General features: G+C 32.1%; 1 protein-coding gene across 1 annotated transcript in view; it reads right to left on the reverse strand.

Annotated features, from left to right (window-relative positions):
* Positions 1 to 9,072: 9,072 nt before the first annotated feature.
* LOC129942742 (uncharacterized) overlaps positions 9,073 to 24,037 on the reverse strand; it is a 163,626-nt gene continuing 148,661 nt past the window's right edge. Inside the window, exons 2-7 of the mRNA XM_056051788.1 lie at positions 21,017 to 21,111; positions 20,760 to 20,942; positions 20,454 to 20,708; positions 20,195 to 20,400; positions 19,924 to 20,132; positions 9,073 to 9,322 (exon numbers count right to left, since the gene is read on the reverse strand). Coding sequence (XP_055907763.1) covers positions 9,156 to 9,322; positions 19,924 to 20,132; positions 20,195 to 20,400; positions 20,454 to 20,708; positions 20,760 to 20,942; positions 21,017 to 21,111 — 1,115 coding nt within the window. The 3' untranslated portion in view covers positions 9,073 to 9,155. The remainder of the gene's footprint in view (positions 9,323 to 19,923; positions 20,133 to 20,194; positions 20,401 to 20,453; positions 20,709 to 20,759; positions 20,943 to 21,016; positions 21,112 to 24,037) is intronic.

Genomic DNA, 24,037 nt, shown 5'->3' on the forward strand with positions numbered 1-24,037 from the left:
CCCTTGATTTCTTACGAGAGTGAAAAAAATACAACCAACTCTTTTCCTCAATTTTCAGTACCCCCAGCGCCGCCTGTCAACCATCAATGAACTAAAAATTCATGTTCCATAAGAGTACTATAGTTTATATGTATATACAAAGGTTTAAGCTATTTTCTGTGGAAATAGATGTATCGACAAGTTAAATTAATATATTTTGAAAGAAGTTAAGTTTCTGTTAAATAAACATTGTCTCAAAATGTAAAAAAAAAACACTAATCACAATATTTATATGGGAAACAACTTTTAAGTTTCTTTTTTTATTTGATTCAATTTGAATTTAAATTCAATTTTTTTTTATATTTTTCTTCAGGTTTTTAGTTTTCTGTAAAAATATAAGTTTAATAAAATGTTAATGGCAACAATTTGTACGAGATGGGAACAATTCTTTCTTTTTTCTTTCTTCTTTACCCGATATTTAAGTTTAAGAATCAAATTTACGTATTTTTAGTACTTTTTTTAGTTTTAAATTAAATAAAAAAAAAAACTATGGGCTCAACTTTCCATTACCGCAGCACGAATTTAAACTCGCGGTTTTTTTATTCGATAGATATGTGCAAATAAATAATAACTATAGCAATTTTAGAGCGAGGAAACATTTATTTCTATTTTTAATTAATTTTTAAAGTTCACTTTTTTCCATACAAAACACTCAAAAATGGTTGATTTTGACATTTCTTCCCTGTTTTTTGTTCAGTGTTGCCATACTTGTTTTTTTTTTTGGTAATTTCTTTTATTTTAGTGCTCAAATAGAATAGTACTTTGCATATACCCAAACTCGCACCCACCCCAGATCCTATAGTGACCCCAAGCGGGGGGCAGCATGCCCCCCCTTACATACCTAGCTGTTAGTACGCGCCGCACATTTTACTCAAATCGCGAACCGTATTTTCAACAAATTTTGAGATGTTTTTTCCGAAGTTCCTTTAAATAAATTCTCTAGCTTCTTAAATAATTTAATTGGTCTATTTTCGATTATATAAAATAAAAAAAAGTGATTATTTATAAAAGATACCTTCTATAAGTAGTCTGAAGCTTAAGTACTAGGAAAAAATGTGTTTTTTTTAAACTTTTTGATTTCAAAAAAAAGCTCCAAAAGACTCAAAGAAAGTAAGTATGCCAGCATATGCTCCATGCATTTATGTAAAAGCACAGAAAAAATCAGCTGCAGATACGTGCAGATGTGGAAGTTATGATCAAAAATGTTTCACTGAATCGGATTTCAAAAAACTGCGTTTTGACGGTGGTGTTTACCAAAAAGTTTGATTTCTTCGTTATTAATTGTCAGAATGAACTGGTTAAGCCCATTATTTTAAGAAAAATGTCAAACTTTATTTTAAAAATAAAACAAAATTACTACATTGACAAAGGTCTGAGAATTTCGATTTTTGCGAAACCATTTATTTCTGCCCGGAAAATTTTTTCAACTTTGAACTCAATTTTCTTGGAAAGAACACACGAAAAGCAATATAGTTTTATGATATTTTAAATTATATGATAGAGCTTAAAAAAAATAAAGAAAAGGATTAGGGATAATCCTTTATTTTTTTAGTTTTTTGCTAAAAGTAGGGCAGGTAGAAATAAAAAAGGTGTTATTTTTCAAGTTTTATTGCTTTGTTTTTGTTGTGTATTGCGTAATTTTGTATTACCTGTCTTATTAGAATAAAATCTCTTACTTAAATCTATATATATAAAGGATTAAATTAAAAAGATCCAATAATAACAGGTTTAAGGCCACAGGCAAAAAAGAAAATACTTCCAATCTCATTTTAGCGTCATAAAATTACTACTTCATAATTGTTTTTTTATTTATTTTTTTTTATGTATTTATCTATTTATTTATTTAATTTTATAATATACATAGTTAGTAATAATATTTTGTTCAAAATAAAAAGTTAAGATTTTACTAAAAAAAGCCTCAAATTTTAGAAAAATGTCAATAACTTTTTTTCTAACAATTTTTTCTTGACCAAATTTTGACCAAGCATGTATAAGACTAATCTTAACATGTGTTTAAAATTTCATTAAAATTCGTTTAGAAGTTCAGATTTTACAGACTTTTTTCCGCTCTCCCATACAAAAATCAAAAACCCTCAAATTTTAGAAAAATGCCAATAACTTTTTTTCTTGACCAAATTTTGACCAAGCATGTATAAGAATAATCTTAAAATGATTTAAAAATTTCATTAAAATTCGTTTAATAGTTCAGATTTTACAAAAATTTTTCCGCTCTCCCATACAAAAATCAAAAACCCTCAAATTTTAGAAAAATGTCAATAACTTTGTTTATAATTTTTTTTTTTTGAACCAAATTTTGACCAAATATGTATAAGACTAATCTTAACATGTATGCCAAATTTTATTTAAATCCGTTGAACCGTTCAGATTTTACAGACTTTTTTCCGCTCTCCCATACAAACCGAACCACTGTGCACCGTGATATCAATTAAAAAAAACTTGTTTTAGGCTCAAAAATGCAATACAAAAAAAGTAGGGTTAAGTCCGAAAAATAAAATATTTTTTTATTGACTTAAAGTTGTTTCCTCGCCCTGATATTTAAAACATGTTCTATTGAGACCCATACCTAACTGTAAAAAAAAAAATCAGAAGGAAATTCGTGCTGCGGTAATGGAAAGTCGCCCCAAACTATGGGTTGATTAACTTTTTATTTTGAACTATATTTTCAACATTTTTTATATTAAATTAAATAAGCTTGAAGTCAATATCTGTCTCTGTTTTAAAGTCCGGTCCGGTTTTTGCCGTACAGTCAAAACCTCGTAGTGTGAAACGAGCCTTAGCCTTATACGCGAACGTACATGTGCATCCGAGTTACCATAGAGATCTATACAGATTATTTTTAAAATGTCGTGCATCTAACTTATCTTTTCTTACTTTCTTAAATGTATTTTCAATATGAGTATATTGTTTTATTTGACATGGTAAAGTTTAACATGGAGAATTAATAACTTTAGTTTTTATTTTCATATTCAATAATAAATAGCATACAATACCTATGTACATCGCTTGAACAATAATAACTCTAATATGGTAACATCGGGATCAAAAGATCATCGAAACAAAAATAGTTTCTGTTCTTCTTTGTTTCTATGGACATTGAATTGAGAGAAAAAACAATCTTCAAAGTTTTTTATAGTTCGACACATAGCTTTGTACAGGCATACCTACTGGCAAGTCAATATGTGAAATCCAAAACAGCTTTTACATATTGACAAAAAGCTTTATCTCGGTTGATAGCCAAGGAGCAGTGGAAAAAATATGGGACATTTGCTTCTATAGGCATAAGACATCTGTATAGTTTCTTATCTGTGCTGGTACATATGTACATGAGTGATTGTAATATGTATTAAAAGTGAGTGATAAAAAAACAGTTTATTTAAAAATTAACCTAGTATTAAATTTATAATGAAACTAAGTTTGAAACTAATTATAAATGGTCAAGACCAAGCTTCTCTATAAAAATATACTGCTAGCAAAAAATTTTGCTTGATATCAGATGTTTTTTTTTTTCATTATTTAGTTTTAACATAAGTTTAATAATTAAGTGCTGTTGAGGCTGAATTCTGAGAAAATTGTAATTTTGAAGCACTCGTTTACAAAACATTGCACAGCAGATTTTACATAATTTACGAATTCTCTTGTGTGAACTATCAAGCCTCCGTATTTTCGAATTGACGGGATTTTATTAAATGTTCTTTTGCATCATATTTATTTTGATACAAAGACACTCTAAATATGGAGTATCTTTGTTTTGATATTTGCTTTTTTTCCATTAACAATTTGCATAAATCACAATCATTTTTCTTAAGAAAAATATGCTAAGGACATTTCAAGTATAATACAATTTATTAAAGCCAACATTCTATTAGCCAGTTTTTAAATCAAGTCAAAACTATGTGTAGTTTTTGAAAAAAAAAAATACTTTTAAACTCAAAATTTGCGGAAAAAAAGTTAAAAAAAGTGTAATTTTGTAATACTGCTAAGTTATCAGATGTTCAAATGGTAGACATGTGCATTCAAGAGGACACAGGTTTTTCTTAAAACCAACCTCTGTCTATCAACTCATACTCTCACCTCCACGTGGTGAACATCGGGTGCCTAGTACCTCAACCGGAGATTGGGTTCCAACCCCAGTGGAAAGTTGTTGGGGGCAGCAAACGAGAAAGGTGGGGAGAGGTGTTTCCACTAAGGCACCTCTCCTTATCCAGACGGCAGCGGAGGAATTCCCGAGATGGAATCAACGGTGGCGTCTACAGTTCCAGTAAGGTTGAACTACTTAGTGAACACCTTATAGGGCTTCTTCGACTTACTCGAAGCCCAGGCCTGTAAGGAGCGGTTTTATCCGGCTCCCCATCCTTGGAGTTATACTTAGGATCTGGCCCTCCAGGTTGGAGGTTGTGCGTCGGGGTGACTTCCTGGCCACGTCAAAGCTTTCATAGTTGCGAAGCACCAACAAGCCTCATATACGGACGGATTTACTGTTGACAACCAACGCAAACGAATAAAGGACAACGAACTTCGGATATGCACGTGGAATGTTAGGTCCCTTAACAGACCACGTGCGGCCGAAGAATTAGCGGAGGCCCTAGAACGATATAAAACAGATATCACCGCCATCCAGGAAATACGATGGGATGGGCCGGGCAAAAAGAGGATGAAAAACTGCGATATCTACTATGGTGACTGCTACCACGAAAACCAACAGCGCTTATTTGGATGCGGATTCGTCATCGGAGCCAGACTTAGGCAAGAAGTCTTCAGCTATAGAAAACATATGAGCAGTGCCCTAGCTACGATATTAAAATAGTCCTGGGCGATTTTAATGCCAAGCTAGGAAGGGAAGACATCTTTGGTGGAATAATTGGGAAGAACAGCCTGCACGACAACACTTCCTACAATGGATTCAGGCTCATAGATTTTGCTGCGGGGCGAAACGTAATGGTAGCCAGTACGCGTTTTCCACACCTCAACATCCACAAAGGAACTTGGACTTCTCCAGATCAATCTACCGTCAACCAGATTGACCATATTGCGATCGACGCCAGACACGCTTCCAGCATCATGGATGTACGAACTTTCCGAGGAGCTAACATCGACTCGGACCACTACCTCGTTGTAGCCAAGGTAGCACTTCGGATTTATAGACCGAAGGCAAGACAGGGAGGTGCTGGGAGAAGATACAACGTCGAACGGCTACAATCGCCAGAGATCGCCAAATCCTTTTCCGACCGAGTTACAAGTAACCTCTCTCGAAGTTCTCTGTCGCCAACACAATGTATCGAAAACCAGTGGCAACATTGCCAAGATGCAATCAGAGAAGCCGCCTCTGATGTGCTAGGTTTCAAACAGCCACCAACAAGGAACCCCTGGTTTGATGAGGAATGTCGGCAGGCAAATGCAGCCAAACAAGAGGCACGCACAGCGGCGCTGCATAAAAGGACGAGAGCTGCTCGTGAGCTCTATGAGCAGAAGATGCGAGAGGAACGCCGACTTCTCAGAAGGAAAAAGAGAGGGCATGAGAAGCGTGCGGTCGAAGATGTTGAGAGGTATAAAAGCAGGAATGAGGTTCGAAAGTTTTATGAACAAGTGAAACGAAATACATAGGTACATAAACCTAGAACCGAAGGCTGCAAAGACGAAAGTGGAAACATCATAGTGGAACCGCAGTCAATGCTGAGGATATGGAAGGACCACTTCTGCAGACTGTATAACGGCGATGAAGAACTGAATTCCGCTGTCAGACAGGATGACCCATTCGATATAGACGACGAAAGCCAACAATCCCGTCCTCCCGACTTAGACGAAGTAAAGATTGCTATATCTAAGTTGAAGTCTAATAAAGCCGCTGGAGCGGATGGCTTGAATGCCGAGCTCTTTAAAGCAGCTGGGGATAAGCTGGTTAGGAGCATGCACCAACTTATCTGTAAGATATGGTCAGAAGAAAGCATGCCCGATGAATGGAACCTCAGTATTGTTTGCCCGATCCTGAAAAAAGGAGACCCTCTAAACTGCACCAACTCTAGAGGAATCAGTCTACTTAACATCGCCTACAAAATCTTCTCTGCCGTAATATGTGAACGTCTAAGGCCCGTCGTCAACAACCTGATAGGTCCTTATCAGTGTAATTTTAGACCAGGAAAGCCCACAGTTGATCAAATATTCACATTACGGCAGATCCTGGAAAAAACTCAAGAACACCAAATCGACACCTTCCATCTTTTTATCGATTTCAAGGCCGCATATGACAGCATCTACAGGGACGAGCCATGTGTAGTTTTGGCATCCCTGCCAAACTCGTCCGTTTGTGCAGGATGACCATGAAGAATTCACGCTGCTCCAAAAAGGTTGGAAACAACTTAACAGAACCTTTCGATGTCAAAAAAGGTTTTAGGCAAGGTGATGCACTGTCATGCGATTTTTTTTACAGCGTGCTTATAAAGAATAGTGCATAGCTCACACGTCAACACTAGAGGCACTATCTTTCAAAAGTCTATCCAATTACTGGCATATGCTGATGACATTGACATAATCGGAAGAACTCAGAGTGATGTCAATTGGGTTTTTGTGAATATTGAGGCAGAGGCGGCAAAAATGGGTTTAACGGTTAATTAGGGCAAAACAAAGTACATGCTGTCGTCTAGAAAGGACATACAACACCGTTGTTTTGGTCAAAACGTCACAATCGACATACGTAACTTTGAGGTAGCCAAGGACTTTGTCTACCTAGGCTCCACTGTAAACGCAGAAAACAACACCAAACGCAGAATAACTCTTGCTAACCGCTGTTTTTTTGGACTAAGAAAGCAATTGAGTGGTAAAGTCCTCTCTCGAGGGACCAAAGTGTTGCTATATAAGACCCTTATCATCCCCGTCCTGCTATACGGTGCAGAAGCATGGACCATGACAAAAGCAGATGAAAGCACCTTGGGTCGCTTCGAGAGAAAAGTTCTTCGTGTGATCTACGGTCCCGTATGCATCGAAGGGGAGTGGAGGAGAAGATGGAACGACGAACTGTACGGGCTGTACAGCGACGTAGACTTAGCCAGAAGAGTAAAAGTCCAACGACTAAGATGGCTGGGTCACGTAGAGCGCATGGAAACCAATGCTCCGGCCCGGAAAGTCTTCGAATTCGCACCCACAGGACAGCGCAGTAGAGGAAGACCGCGGATCAGGTGGAGACATCTAGCTAGGGACCGAGCTAGATGGAGAAGTTTGTTGGGTGAGGCCCTAGTTCACACAGGACTGTAGCGCCACCTTAAGTAAGTAAGCTATCTACTATTGTTTTTATTTTAGAATTTATTTCTGGTTGGGAACACTATAGGATTTGGGATGGGCGCATGTTGGAGTGGGTGCAAGGTTGGGGGTGGAAGGTGCATTGGGTGCAAGATGTAGTGCGTTCAAAGTTGCTTTTGCATTTAAATAAGCAGGATATAAGCAAAATTAATTTACCCTAGGTATATCTTAATCCATATTCGACTATATAAATATAAATAAATGAATTGGGTGGCGCAACAGTCCGCTGAGAACTAGGGCCTAGTGACTTACAACTCTCAACCATTCCTGTGCGCGAGTAATGTTGTCAGGAATGGAGGGAACCTACTGTTTATATGCCGAATCCGAACGGATAATTTGAGAAAGAATTTTTTCATGACAAGAGTTACTCTTGGAGAATTTGCCAATTCCTCACAAGAGGCAGTACCCGTGAAAAGACTTTAAATGGCATAGGCAGCGATCGAACCTAAGACCTCTGGCATGACAGTCCTAAGCACTAAGCATTATGCCACGGGTACAACTATATGATTATACGACTATACGACAATAACTATCAAAATAAAACTACGTAAATACTTAAGCAAAAAAAAGTAATTTAATTAAAATATTTTTTTTTGGTAATTTTCAATTTTCTCAAGAACTAAAAGACGGAAAATCAACTAGTTTTAAGTTTTTCATCAAAAACAATTAAGAGCAACAAATTCTAAAAAACAATAGTAGATAACTTGAAGTATTACACAATTGCACTTTAAACCTTTTTTTAACTTTTTTTACTCAAACTTTGAGTTTAAAATTATTTTTTTTTTTCAAAAACTATGCATAGTTTTGACTTGATTTAAAAACGAGCTAATAGACAAACGTTTTGGCTTCAAAAAAATGCAAACAACTTATTTGTAAGTATTACCAATATTATTAAATAATATTTTTCAATTTAATGTACATATTTTTTTAAATTGCTCCTACCGCCTAAACGGGGGCAGATAGACCCCCTCCCATAATAAAAAAATGCTTGTTTTTTCCGTTATTAAACTTTGTCGCCTTAGTTATCGTACTCTCCCCGTGGTTTGAGTTGACTCTTCTTAATATAATTCTTCATTTTCAGAGTCACCAAGCTTACATGTGTATTTAATTTATTTGATTTAAGTTAGACATTGTTAATTGTAAAACAAGTTTAGTTTGTTCAAGCTTATTTAAAAAGTTTGCCTTTACTAAGGAAATTAATTTTTGAGTTATTATACAACATGCACTTTGCTATATCGTACCGTCATTCACAAATCTATGTATTCGTAAAATGATATATCTGCCAGTACCGATAAAAAATTCCTGATACAGTAATGACAGTTACTGAAATTAAGCAAACGGTTTTGTAAATCCAATTAACCAAATCTCCAAAACAAAACAAAAATAGTAAGAAATGGAAATTTTTTTACTCACGAAAAAAAGAATAAAATCATTTAAATACCTAATGTGGGTATACCTATTCTTAAAACCTTTTTTTTTTGTAGGGCGACACAAACATAGTATCTCATTTATCCGTTCATTCATAAATATTCATATAGTTCGATTTCAAAAAAGATTCCAAAAGGACTTTTTTATTCTATATACGAAAACCAATAATATCATGAAAGCTAATGGTCGTTTGAGCAATGTTCCGTATCCACTTCTATTTGTTAATATTCAATGGTATAATGCATATAATTTTTGTGCGTTCTAAAATGTTTATCAAATAAAATAAAATGTAAGTATGAATAGATATTACCGAATTTTATTATTGATATTGAAGTATAATAAGCTTAAAGGAATACAAAATTATATCAACCTTTGGATTAAACTGATAGCCGAGAATCATTCCTATCTAATATTTCATTTAAATTTGATCTAAGCTTAACACTTCCTTCAATCCAAAAGTTTGGGCGGTTCATCATCTCACGCCATAAGGAAATTTCCTTTTCATTAGAGTCCATCCAAATAAGCTCGTTCCCGCTGTTCGCACCTAAGGAATAATAATGTCATGTAAATGTAGTTTCGAATGAAATATTTGAATTTAGTGAATAAAATAAAAAAGGTTACAGGAACAGATTCGCTAATTTCTTCCCTTTTATTGACTTCAAAGTTTAAAAAAGCGATGACAAATGTTCCAAAAAATGTATAATTTAAAAATTAAAAGGCATATTTTGTTCTCAAAAACTATTGAATTTCTTAAAATGAAATGCGGACAACTAAAAATGATTATTTTTTCACTTAAAATGTTTAAGGTCTACAAAAGTTTTAAGGTATGATACCTTAGACAATTTTGAGAGCCATGCCTTAGCTTTAACAAGGTGATTGCATTGTTGCACAATATAATTAAAGCTGATATGTACAATAATAGATAACACCGTTTATATTGAAAAAAGGGCAAACAATAAATAAGAACATTCTTATAATAAAACTTAGTCTTATTCAATACTTCAATAACGTTAATTGTACACTAGCTCATCTGAATAGATCCACTGTTTATAGAAAATTACTGTAAGTATCTCTGCGTATACATACATATATGATAATAACCTTTTTGAGGTATTTATGTATGTAATGAAACAGTATTATTATGCGCTTAGTTTGGGAAAAATAATTGTATCTTAAAGCTTACCCTTAGACTCCTTGTCCAACTAAACCTAATTCCTCACACAAATTAACGTTTTTTTTGGCTCATCTGAACAGGTTCAAAAGCATAAAATGGAAGAAAGCAACCTTTCTTTAAAATTGTTTCAAAAATTCGTTTTGAGATTGAGTCAGTGTTTGCAAGTATTGCAGAAAAATCTCTACACACTCTTTTTAATTCAGTCGATTAAGGATTCCTTGGTTTTGTATTGTCTTCCCGACTCATACTCCTAACGGGAACTTATCCCGCAAACTTTTTCAACGATATGTAAAGATCAGGTTAGTATATGATACATACAAACACTAATACATTTTGAGTTCCGATCCATTTTTTTACTGAATAGCTGTGTGGATAGGAGCATCATTATGCTAGAATGAGAAGGTCTTCTGTAACACACCTTTGTATAGAACCATTGTAGCTCAGTTTCCATAATAGGAAATTGCTCCCCACATCATGACACTGACTTCGCAGCTATGATAACTATTTTCACCGTCGCCAAACTAAACTTAACACCACTTTCAAGCTCTGATTATTGCATGTCTATCGGCCATTGATGTGTCATTATCAGTTCAACCTTTCATATTTGTCCCGTAGTTTTTGATTTTTTAAACAATTGATTACGGTTTTTTAAAAATTGCTTTTATTTCTTCCTCGTTTCATTGTTTTGCGCAATCCATTTTTGTGCTAAACGCTTTTAAACAATTGGCTTTGCCAATCGATTTAATTTAAAATCATATTTTTGGCCTCAAATTAATTCAAATAAGCCAAAACCAATGCTTTTTGTAGGGAATTAAGATTAGCTGATCAGTAAAAATCTTTTGGTATCAAGGATTAGGCAATCTTTAATAGGAAGTAGTTTATAACAAACTAAGAAAATAATAATGCTATTTCATTAAAAAGATAAGAGAGAATGTCAAATTCTTCAAGTAAAGTACGACAAAAAGTGAACCTATTAAGATGAGCAACATTGCAAGGGTATAACCTGGTGCCATTATTTGTTTGCCTCCATGGCCTCGCCATATACATTAGGAACGATGTTGTTTATCAGTTTTTCCCACAATATGGAATCTGCACCCATTCTTTTTTTCCATTTTATGTGGTGTGCAAATCATTCACTATTGTTTCCTTTATCGAAGCTCCAATCTAGACAGAGTGTCAACTTCTCGTGAATTTGAGGCTTTGTTTGATTCCATCTGATTCGTCCTATCCTCGCACTGAAATCTTTATTACGGGTGATTTCAATGTACACAATTCTTCATGACCTTAATATTCGGGCCAGACAACACCCGAAGGAGTGTGTGCTAAGAAATTCTCTAGTTAAAGAAAGAGCTCCTAAGAGAACCGTTTGGCAATGCGAGAAAGCCAACTGGCACAGTCTCAAAAATTATTTTAGGTTTTTTAACTGGTCACTATGCTTCCTTGATAGTGACGTTGACGCCAGCGCTGATATGATCACAAGTTTCATTCTCTTGGGAATTAGAACTTTTATCCGGGTTAAAAGCATCAGAACTAAGGAAAACACATGGTTCGATGCGAGCTGTAAAGAGGTTATTAGGGTCAAGAAGGTTAGTCTCAGTTGTTTTAAAGCCAATCCAACTGCGGAAAACCGGAATAAGTTCAATCAAGCAGGAAGGCCTGCAACGCCTATATTCGACGGACCAAATTTTTACATGACCAAAAGTTACGGCAACAAATACTGCAATGTCTCAAAGGCAGTAAAATTGTTTGGTTTGTTTTGAAAAAACTATGAGGCATTCTTCCTCTTCTTCATTTCCTTCGCTCGTTGTCAATAACAACATACGAGTATATTCCTAATGGATGGAGAGAACTTAATGTTCTCATTATTCAATATCTCTTTATCAGAAATGAAAGAGCAAACAAATTTGCCGTACCTACAAGAGCAGAATTAGCATCAGCTCATCTCACGAGGAGACGGAAAAGGTTACCTTCCACAATCCTTAAGACATTTTTTTTGACGACTTGCGGCAAATCCCCACCATTTCCTCAAGAGCACAATGAATTCACAGTGATCTAAGTAAGATGATTTTCGTTTTGCAGTTGCACCACTCTATTAAATCTAACCTAACCTAAGACGGTATTTCGATTCCAACCAAATCTAAGATCCACTCAACTCAAATTAACAGAAAAATGCTTCGTTCTAAGATATGACCAAAAAAAATGTTTTTTATATATATGTAATTTGTATAGCAAAAGATTTGTAACGTTTTTGTAATGTGTTTAATAATTTGTTTGCACATAAAAATACAATTTTGAAACAATAAGTCCTTATTTCAATATATTGCCACAAGAGAAGAAATAAAACACTTCTACAAAAAAGATTATTTCAAGCCACAAGATATTTTTTCAGTTGCATTGATATTTTACTCATCTTCATTTTTAGATAAAGTTGAAAAACACAAGTACCTGTACAAAAAGTACCTGTTTTTTTTTGTCACATGAATAGGGACAAGATCTAAATTTATCTGTAAGATACTTTAAAGTAAAGAAAATAACAAATAATCCTATGGGTTAGGGAAATATTTTTTTGTATTGTATGGATTATAATAGTTTTTGTAATGTGTGCTGCTGAATTACTTCAAGTAACCTATAGTATTGGGATTCATAGAGTGCTGTCAGATAATTGAGTAAAAATTGGTTTTATGGCTTCCATAACTTCTTCGGTTTTTTGGTATTGTCGTTCCCCTTTTTATACTTTTCTTAAAAACCGTATATGGTCTGCCTTCTTTACACAAGCTTCTGCCTGGAATTTACTAATTTATTTGACGAAATCTCGTAATAGGCGTTATGGTAACATATAGTTTTTTTTTACAGAAATGTTAATTTTTATTATTAAAAAGTAGGTATTAAAATGTTTCTTAAATGTATGTATATACTGGCAAGTAAAACTCTAATGAGAAAACAAAAATAGAAAAAAGTAAAAATTACCCATTATAACAATGAAAGAATCACAAAAATGAAACTAAAACAAGTACAAGATAAATTGTTTAGTATTGACTATTATACATATGGGTGATTGTACAAAAGTTGGGAAACTCGATGTTATCAACCAATATATACAAAGTCTTATTATATTTTATTGAAATTACAATTTATTTTAAAACAATGGAAAGACCTTTATTTAGTCAACTAATTTCAATTCTACATTTTGAATACAAGTTATTAAAAAAAAAACACAATTAGTTTTTAAAAATTCAGTCCTTTGGCATGTCAAAACCCTGGAAACCAACAATTAAGTGACTGTTGTCTGTTAAACGTTACTATTGATTTGAAACATTACTTATCAATTTACTACAATCTGTGATGTTTATAATTTATTATATACTACAACTTTCATAATACAGTGTTCTCCACTTTATTTTTAAAAAAAATAATATATTTTGTGTTAAGTTTCAATCGTCAGTCCTGTTAAGATTCGTTTTTCTGAAGTTGGAACTATCAAGCACATTAACTTGATAATTGTAATGTTTTGAAACAAGCACTTGAACTTGTTAAAATGGAGATAATCCAACTGAATAAAATTACAACCAGTAAGAACTTCTGTTACTTAATGACTTTTATTACTGAAATAACGAGTTTTAAATACCTTAAAGCTACAATTATTATAAGCAAAAGTAGGTAACAATATCTTAATATCTAGAACAATATTAGAACATAAAATACTTAACTTATAACAAAAAGAAAAGCCAAAATAAAATACAAATATCTAGGTTGGCGTCAGCAATACATTTTCGATCTCGATTTTCGTGTCCAGATTAGATAGCTGATGAGTGTGATTATTAATAGCAGAACTACGTATCCAATTGTAGCGTTATGGTAAGTGCGAATTTGGAGATTATGGGGTAATTTGAGAATTCCTTGCTTTATTTTGTACTGCGTGTTATTAAAACTCTGAAGTAAGTAGTGATTGTAGTGTTAATATTCCGGAATCCTCTATATCCATTTGTAGATTTCTTCGAGATGGACTTTTTGTGAAATAGAGCCACTGATATGTACGTTGCATTTGTGTCCACATTGAATTTAGTTCTGATTTCTTTAAGGAACACATAAGACTTGTTTCACTGTTAAAAAGAAAAAATTCGCAGGAAAATACTTCTGCTTTCTTGCTGTATCTAGCTTGTAGATTAAAACATAAGAATTGATGCACGATTTCAGCTCGGATAATTGTATTGAAAAGCATTGGTCACGATAGGCTTGGATATACGAGATTATCTGTTGAAGCGTGTTAGAATATTCTCTGTGATTTATCTGTAAATCATATTCTGATCACAATCCTGAATCACTGTTGCTTCAGTGATGGGTCTCTTTCTTTTACTGTTGTCTGGGATCCCCAGACTTTTGGAATAAAATGCTGGCCAACTATCTTCCTGACCATGTAGAAATAGTGGGCCGTAAGACCACAGTGTGCATAATTTAAACTTTTGTGGTTGAAGACCTCTTGATATCACATCTGCTGGATTATGGTTTGAAGAAACATGTCGCCATTGCTCGGAAAGCCCTAGTCTTTGAATACTGGGAACTTGGTAAGCATCAAATGATTGAAATGTCTTTCCATTAAAATGTAGGGACGTCTTTAAGGTTCAAGTCGTTCTTAACTCTAGTTTTTATTTAAGATCCTAAGACTGCAGCTATAATTGTTCCATTTTTCAGAATTCTTCACAGGTACACAAGTGTACCACATGCCTTTATGACATGTATCAAAAAAGGTGTGAATCTGTATCTTAGCTGGTACCTCATTGTTAAACATATGACGTGAGAACTGAAAATTGTTTAAGACTTTCAGGTTTTCACGAAACTGCATCCATCTTGTATGTAGCTCAACTAGTAATGATTTATCCCATGAAAGTTTTAGTGACCATAGCTCCTGTAGAAATATTTTAGCTGTAACGAGTACTGCAGCCATTATACCCAATGGATCGAATAATTTAGCGAGATCTGATGTAACAATCCGCTTCACTATTCGATTTGTTGAATTTAAGCTTGCTTTAACACAAAATGTGTCGTTCTTTGGTTGCCATGTTATCCCAAGTGCCTTGATTGATTCGATATTTTCATTTCCGAAATAAAGATCAATTTCCTGGTCCTCTTTAGGCCTTGGAGTAATCGGAGATGATTTTCACACCATTTCCTTAGTTTGAATCCTGCTCCCTTTAATATTTATGTGACTTGGTTTTACATTTCCATGGTTATAACCAAGCTGTTATCGCAGGTTAAACAGTCATCGACATAGAAATCATTGTGAAGAGTTTTGGATCCAAGTGGAAATTTTTCGCTGTTCTCCTTGGCGAGTTGCTGTGGAGCTGCTCTTGTTCCATAGGCCACTGTGTTGAGTTCATAATAATCCAGAGTTGGTTTTTCATCAATTCTCCGTACAATGGTTTGGTATCTTCTGACCTCTGGATGTATATTTATTTGACGATATATTTTTTGGATATCAGTACCTGATACGTATCTTAGCAGTCGAAAACGAAGTAATAATGAAAATAGTTCTCCTTGTGCTGTAGGTCCTGTGTACATGATATCATTTAATGAAAACCCTGAGGACGTTTTTGATGATGCATCAAAACCGACTCGAAGTTTGGTGGTGCTAATATCTTCTTAAAAGTGATGTTTCATGTAGCCTAAATTGAATGTATTGGTCTTTTACTTCTCTATTCTTGGCTAATCTTTTTTTTGTATTTGTGCAAAATGAGTTTCACACATCTCTTCATCTTTTGGCAAGTTACTTCCTTGTGTTTCTACTTCTTCGAGGCTCCATAGTAGTCTTTGAATGAAGACCTAGTTTCCTTACCAGGCGTTCTGTTATGAGATTCATTTGTGAATCGGAATTCAATACAGATCTGCCCTTAAACCATTGTCCATTTGTTATCAGCTCTAAGATTGCTGTACTCAGGAATATATTGCATTTGCTTAAGACTTTTTATTATTGTCTTCATACTTTGAAATCCATTCTTATGACTCTCAAGATGTAGAAGCGTGTTGTGTTTTTGGTTGCATTTCAAGCAACCTCTTGATATGCAATTTTTCCAATGTTTAAGTTTTTGCACCATTTGAGTATGTTCTTGAGTCTGTAATTGTAGGAATTACTTGCACGCAAATATAGGATGAGTTCCAGATTGACAAGCCTTAAAAGTTGATTTACGATTTGATCATAAAGATGCACATGTTCGAGGAGTTGAATCCTTTCTTATGTGCCCAATTGACACCAACGACAGAAACTGACTTTCCAGGAACGTCAAAAATTCTTTTATTAATTGTTATTCTTTTGATGAATATTGTTAGATTTGGTTTATACTGTTTGTCGATTACTTAGAAATATTTAGTAAGACTATGTCAAAGTAGAAAAAGATAAGTGAATAACGTTACGTTAAATATGAAAAGTCTGTTTTGAAAACTAATATAGTATTTTTTCCCAGTATTACATACAATAATTTTTAAGTGTTACTAAGTGATTTTAAGTGACCATTATTAAATAATTTTCCTAATTTGTATTAAATTTCATTATAATACTCTCAAAACTGTGTATAACATGTATGAGTACTATGTTACCTCGTCAATCGCCTGGCAGTCAAATTATAATATTTTTAAATATGTTACAATGTTCTAAAAAAAGTGACCGGCCCGATTGGGAACAATATATTTATTAGATTAGCTATCATATGCACCCGAATTTGTAGAAGTTTAATTTAATTACCATCGTAAACAAAAAAGTAACCCAACTTTTGTACAATCACCCATATGCAGGGTGTCTCACAAGTAATGGTCCAAACTGTATATGATGAATGGTCAAGTCATGATCTACCAGAATTTGTCTATACCGCATCCCAACGGTTTTCGAGTAACGGTTGTTTTAATTAAATCTTCAAAAACACCTTCTTTTAGTCGGTTTTTCAATCACCATGTCCACAAATGATTTTTGGTTTTACTATATGTTAATATTTTACAATTATGAATAAACATTCAATATTTTTGACACTATTTTGCAAAATATTTAAAGTTGATGTTTTTACATAGAACTTTAAAATAGTTTTATTAAAAATAATCATAGTACACAATACTAGTTATTGTTTTTAAAAACTTTTTTCAAAATCAAATGGGGTGGCGCAACAGTCCGTTGTGAACCAGGGCCTAGTGACTTACAACTCTCAACCATTCCTGTGTGCGAGTACTGTTGTCAGGAATGGAAGGGACCTACAATTTTGGGCCGAATCCGAAGGGGTAGTTTTGAGAAAGCACTTTTTCATGCCAAGAATTACTCTTGAAGGATTTGTCAATTCCTCGCAAGAGGCAGTACCCGCGAAAATTATTTTTTTTTTAAATTAAGGTGGCACAGGCAGGGATTGAACCCAGATCCTTTGCATGACAGTCCAACGCACTAACCATCATGCTACGAGTACTACTAAAAACTTTTTTAGCATTTCAAAAAAGTATAAAACATTACAAAGCTAGCTTTGGTTCAAAAGTTATAAGCATTTCAATTTAATATGTCGCAATTTAAAAACAAATAGTAAAAGGAAAAAATGTGTTTCTGTTAGAATGTTTTTATTACATCACTAGAGACATCCCTAAACTAATTTTTTGTTTAGTTTAGTACAAGTAGCAATGGCGATCTTTTTGATCTTTTTCCCTATCAAGCAGAGCTTCTTAACGACTACTACTACGTCTAGTACTTAACGCTTTTATTATTTTAACCGGATATAATATAGCTGTTTGTATTATCGCCGTTTTGAACCAATCAAGTTGTTTAGTTATAATATTGCGGTACTTTATTTATTTCATAAAATGCTTCAAGTCCTGACCAGCGGGTCCAAGTACACTACCTTGTGGTACCCCCATCTCAACTGGTTGCTAATGGCTTGTACATCCGTCCAAACTTATGAACTGATATCGATTTTTGAACTAATTAAATGAAAAACCTCTTACTGCTAGACAAAAAGCTTTCGTAGCAGGATTTTCTGGTTGACGGTGTCGAATGCTTTTGACAAGTCTATGAATAGCGAGCTGGCAAGGTTGCCATTGTCTTTATTACTTTGAAGGTATGATATCATGTCTACCAGTGCTGTTTTTGTGTCTGATCTTTTCCGAAAACCATATTTTGATTTGCTTGACAGTTTATTGCGCTGGATATATTTAAGTAATTGGTTGTTAATAACTTTTTCAATAATCTTCGATAAGATTGATAAGGGAAGGGGCGATAATTGTAGTAGTCTTCAACATCGCCATTCTTAAAGACAAGGATAACTCATCATACCTGTAGCAAACTTTGAAAGATTTGTTGATAAGTGTTGCAATCGGAACACACAACTGTTCTTTGCTCTTCTTAATTATTTCGGTAGAGAGATTATCAATGTCCTAAGCTTTTGATGGCTTTAATCCAGAAATGACATTTTTGATTTCTATAGGTGATGTCGGTTCGATTAAAAAACCTTCTAGTTGAATTTGAATTGGAAGGAAGATAGTTTCAAATGTTCATTTTGAGATTATTGTTTTGCTTATGCTAGAGAAGAATCTGTTTAGTTCATTGATTTTAACAAGTTTTTCTTTCCCCGAGCAATTTGTTAACAATTGAAAATTCGTATTCTTTTTTGATTTATTATATAATAAACTATTTATACTCTTCCATGTTTTCCTATTGTCAGTTAGGGATTTTTCAAATTGATTCCCAAAATAATCTTTCTTCGTTTGTCACTTTCAAATTGTCACTTACAAATTGTCACTTGGTTGCTAAGATATTTGTACTGTCGCTCAATATAAATATTATTTGGATTTTTACACAATTTGCTTAACCATTTTTCGTTCTCTTTTATCAAGGATAACACTTCGTTACTTATCCATTCAACGCAGCAGTCAGATCTTAGTTTCTTTGTTTTTACTTTTATGGATGTGCTTTTGGTGTAAATATTTATTTTGCTTATTAGGTTTGTGTACATGGCTTCACATGGTACCTAATATAATTGGATTATTTGGTGGATTAGTTTTAGTTGTGCTGTTGTTTTCATCGGTGCTATATAGCTTGCGGTAGACTTCTTTAAGATTGTCTTTTGTGATGTTTATATTTAATTTATTGCAGATTGTTGTGACAATTAACTTCAGATTTTCATTAGACTTATGGGATACCGGACAAATCTAAACTGTTATTAAATATAATTCACTTGTGTTTTTCAGTTTTTTGTTTTGAAGTGTTAAATTGATCTTTGAGTACCTATATGTAGTTCGTTTTGTAAAGTATTTTTTTCTTCTGTAATGGTGCTTGTAAGGCCTTGTAATCAGCAATTGTTTTCCTGATTGAATTTATTTCTTTTTCAAGATTGTTTTGAAAATTCAAAATTACATCGAGGATGTAAGAAAGTTGTTTGTTGGTGATATTATCTGTTTTTATCTCGGTGTTAATAATTGTTTTATGATTTGGAGTACCTTTTTAATTTCGTTGCTGTTGCCTTTTCACATTCATTGTTGCAAGATATTATATTTTTTTTTCATTTAAATTTACACTTTTGTTGCACTTCTCGCAAAGATCGCATGCACTTGACGCCATTTTAATTAACTTAATTAATGAAAAGCCTTGAATTTAAATCGGCTGTCTTTTTTAAAAGGATGTGGCTTTCTTGGCTCTTTCTTTGTGTTTTTTCCATACCTCTCTGGGTCCTTATATTTAAAATTTTGCTGGCTATAAAACTGATGGTTTTCCCAAGACCTCAGTAAGCTCGAATTTGGCCTATTCCCTCCTTGGTTAGAACCTTAGCTCTACCCATACTTCTTGGTTCTATTAAATTACCTTATTCATTCCACATTTGGGTTTTTCCAAAAAAACCTAAGGGTTTAAGAAATATCGGCAAAAAAAACCAAGAAAGCTTGTCCCTATTCATGTAACACAGTGTACCTATATTTATTTATTATATGACATTATTATTCTTGTTAATTAATAAACTTACCGCTTCCCAATGAGAATCTCACACCACCAATGAACTGATTACTTATTAAACTGTCATGATCCCAAACAGTTAGTTCTAATGCTCTCGTTGAAAGTTCATTTATTGTTAAATTTTCGTAAACAAAAGTGAAGTTCCATACAGGATTAAAAGATTTTTTTATAACATGTGTTTTTTGCTTAGTACTTTTAGTTCGATCAGGTAGTAGATAGCTTTTTAAAATAAAAATATAAAGCTATGAACAATTCCAAGAAAAAGCAAATTATCAAATTACCTTTTACAAAAAGTATCACTTGTACCACTGTTTTTATGCGCATATAGATACTTTGCTTCTTTTACTAATATACAAAGTTTACCTTTTATGAAAGCATTTGTGTTCTCTATTTTACTATTTGATTCTATATGCATTTCTCGGGGCATAAACTTAAGAGCTACAATTAAATGCCCGCGATATTTTGAATCATCATCAAATATGGGACTCTATAAAGAAATTTGATGTTAATTTAAGCAATTATTTCAATATGATTGCAAACCTTTTGATGTAACGTGTACCATTCCGACTGGGGTTTATCAAAAACTTTGTCTCTTAAGTCTAGAATGACTTCTCCTAGAAAATCATTTTTACCAAGAAAATCGGAGTTCCATACAGATAACCAAATGGAACTTTTGTTTAGTTTTGATATTGGAATATGAAAACGTAAAGTTTCGTTAAATACAGGATTCAAAGTTTGTTTTTTCACCTTTGTTTTACGTTTTGCACATTTAGACAGATCAGGTAACACGTAAACCTTAAATATAGTAAATTTCGTCAATTGCTTGTTTATGTATAAGAAAATTACCTTCACATATGGATCGCTTTTACATTTGTTTGAAGAAACTGAAGCCAGATCTTTGCATTGGACAACAAGTATTTCAAGAGCATTAATTTTATAATTGTATTGCATACCAAACTCGACTTGTCCCTTAACTTTCACATTCTCAGTCGGATTATCAGGGCAGACACTTGTTTGTTCGGTTCGACCCTTAAGAAATTGAAACAGATTATTTGAATATAAAAAATCTTTCGAAAAAACATTAATATAAATATGTGATTTACTTCGCAATTAGTAGTATTAATTTGGGAAACAATTTTTTGTTTTACTGAAGGAGAAGTATTTGGTTTACAATTTGGGTCCGATGTAGAAACCTTGCCTGAAAAAAAACATGAATATATTATTATTTTTTTTTTAAAAGGGTATTATTAAAAACATGTGTTATAATTGTATTCCATAGTATGCACACAAAACTGAAAACAAGTAGCTTAACTTTGTAGTCATTTTTGTTAAGCTCTTTTTATGAAAAATCAACAAACAACCGAAGTGAATTCATCTTTAATTTTTGCTATCGACTGCGTATGAAACGCAATGGCTATTTTGCGACTCTAATTTTAATGATTTCGCATAAGATAAGTTAGGCTCATCAAGTAGATACAATTGCAATCGTATTGACATACGATAAATAACGCCCTCACGTCTATAAGAACATTTATTTGTGGGATTTCAATACAAGAACATGATCATTATTATCAGACTCCACAAAAATAACAATGGCGAGTACACAAATGGGGATTAATGATAATGATAATGATGATCGTAGTATTAGATGGCTATGACTACAATGGTTATGAATATGATGACAATGATAATGATAGCGATAGTGATAATGGTAATGATAATAGTAATTGTAATTATAATGGTAATTGCAATGGTAATGGTGATGGTAATTGTAATGGTAATGGTAATGGTAATAGTAATGGTAATGGTAAAGGTAATGGTAATGGTAATGGTAATGGTAATGGTAATGGTAATGGTAATGATAATGATAATGATAATGATGATGATAATGATAATGATAATGATAATGATAATGATAATGATAATGATAATGATAATGATAATGATAATGATAATGATAATGATATAGATAATGATAATGATAATGATAATGATAATGATAATGATAATTATAATGATAATGATAAAGGTAATGGTAATCGTACTGGTACTGGTACTGGAAATGATTATGATAGTGATAATGATAATAATAATGATAATGATAATAAAAATGATAATGATAATGATAAGGATGATGATAATGATAGTGATAATTATAATGATAATAATAATGATAATGATGATGATAATGATAATGATAATGATAGGTATAATGATAATGATAATGATAGGTATAATGATAGTGATAATGATAGGTATAATGATAGTGATAGCGATAGTGATAGTGAAAATGATAATGATAATTATGATGATTGTGATAATGAAAATGATAATAATAATGAAAATAATAATTATAATGATAATGATAGTTATAATGATAATGATAATAATAATGATAATGATTATGATAATGATGATGATAATGATGATGATAATGATGATGATAATGATAATGATAGCGATAGTAATAATTAATAATGACAATGATAAAGATAATGGTAATGGTAATGATAATAATAATTATAATGATAATGATAAAGATAATGATAATGATAATGATTATGATAATGATAACGATAATGGTAATGATAATGATAAGGATAATGATAATGATAATGATAATGATAATGATAATGATAATGATAATGATAATGATAATGATAATGATAATGATAATGATAATGATAATGATAATGATAATGATAATGATAATGATAATGATAATGATAATGATAATGATAATGATAATGATAATGATAATGATAATGATAATGATAATGATAATGATAATGATAATGATAATGATAATGATAATGATAATGATAATGATAATGATAATGATAATGATAATGATAATGATAATGATAATGATAATGATAATGATAATGATAATGATAATGATAATGATAATGATAATGATAATGATAATGATAATGATAATGATAATGATAATGATAATGATAATGATAATGATAATGATAATGATAATGATAATGATAATGACAATGATTATGATAGTGATAATGATATAGATAATGATAATGATAATGATAATGCTAGTGATAATGATAAGGATTATTAAAATGATAATGATAATGGTCATGATAATGATATAGATAATGATAATGATAATGCTAGTGATAATGATAATGGTCATGATAATGATTATGATGGTGATAATGATAATTACAATAATGATAATGATATAGATAATGATAATAATAATGACAATGATTATGATGGTGATAATGATAATGATATAGATAATGATAATGATAATGACAATGATTATGATAGTGATAATGATATAGATAATGATAATGCTAGTGATAATGATAAGGATTATTAAAATGATAATAATAATGGTCATGATAATGATAATGATAATGATTATGATGGTAATAATGATAATTATAATGATAATGGTAATGATAATGATAATGATAATGATAATGATAATGATAATGATAATGATAATGATAATGATATAGATAATGATAATGATAATGACAATGATTATGATAATGATAATGATAATGATAATGATAATGATAATGATAATGATAATGATAATGATAATGATAATGTTAATGATAATGATAATGATAATGATAATGATAATGATAATGATAATGATAATGATAATGATAATGATAGTGATAATGATAATGATAATGATAATGATAATGATAATGATAATGATAATGATAATGATAATGATAATGATAATGATAATGATAATGATAATGATAATGATAATGATAATGATAATGATAATGATAATGATAATGATAATGGTATTGGTAATGGTAATGATAATGATATTGATAATGATAATGATAATGATGATGATAATGATAATGATAATGATAATGATAGTGATAATGATAATGATAATGATAATGATAATGATAATGATAATGATAATGATAATGATAATGATAATGATAATGATAATGATAATGATAATGATAATGATAATGATAATAATAATGATAATGATAATGATAATGATAATGATAATGATAATGATAATGATAATGATAATGATAATGATAATGATAATGATAATGATAATGATATAGATAATGATAATGATAATGACAATGATTATGATAATGATA

This window comes from Eupeodes corollae, chromosome 1 (genome assembly GCF_945859685.1).
Source record: "Eupeodes corollae chromosome 1, idEupCoro1.1, whole genome shotgun sequence".
NCBI lineage: Eukaryota > Metazoa > Arthropoda > Insecta > Diptera > Syrphidae > Eupeodes > Eupeodes corollae.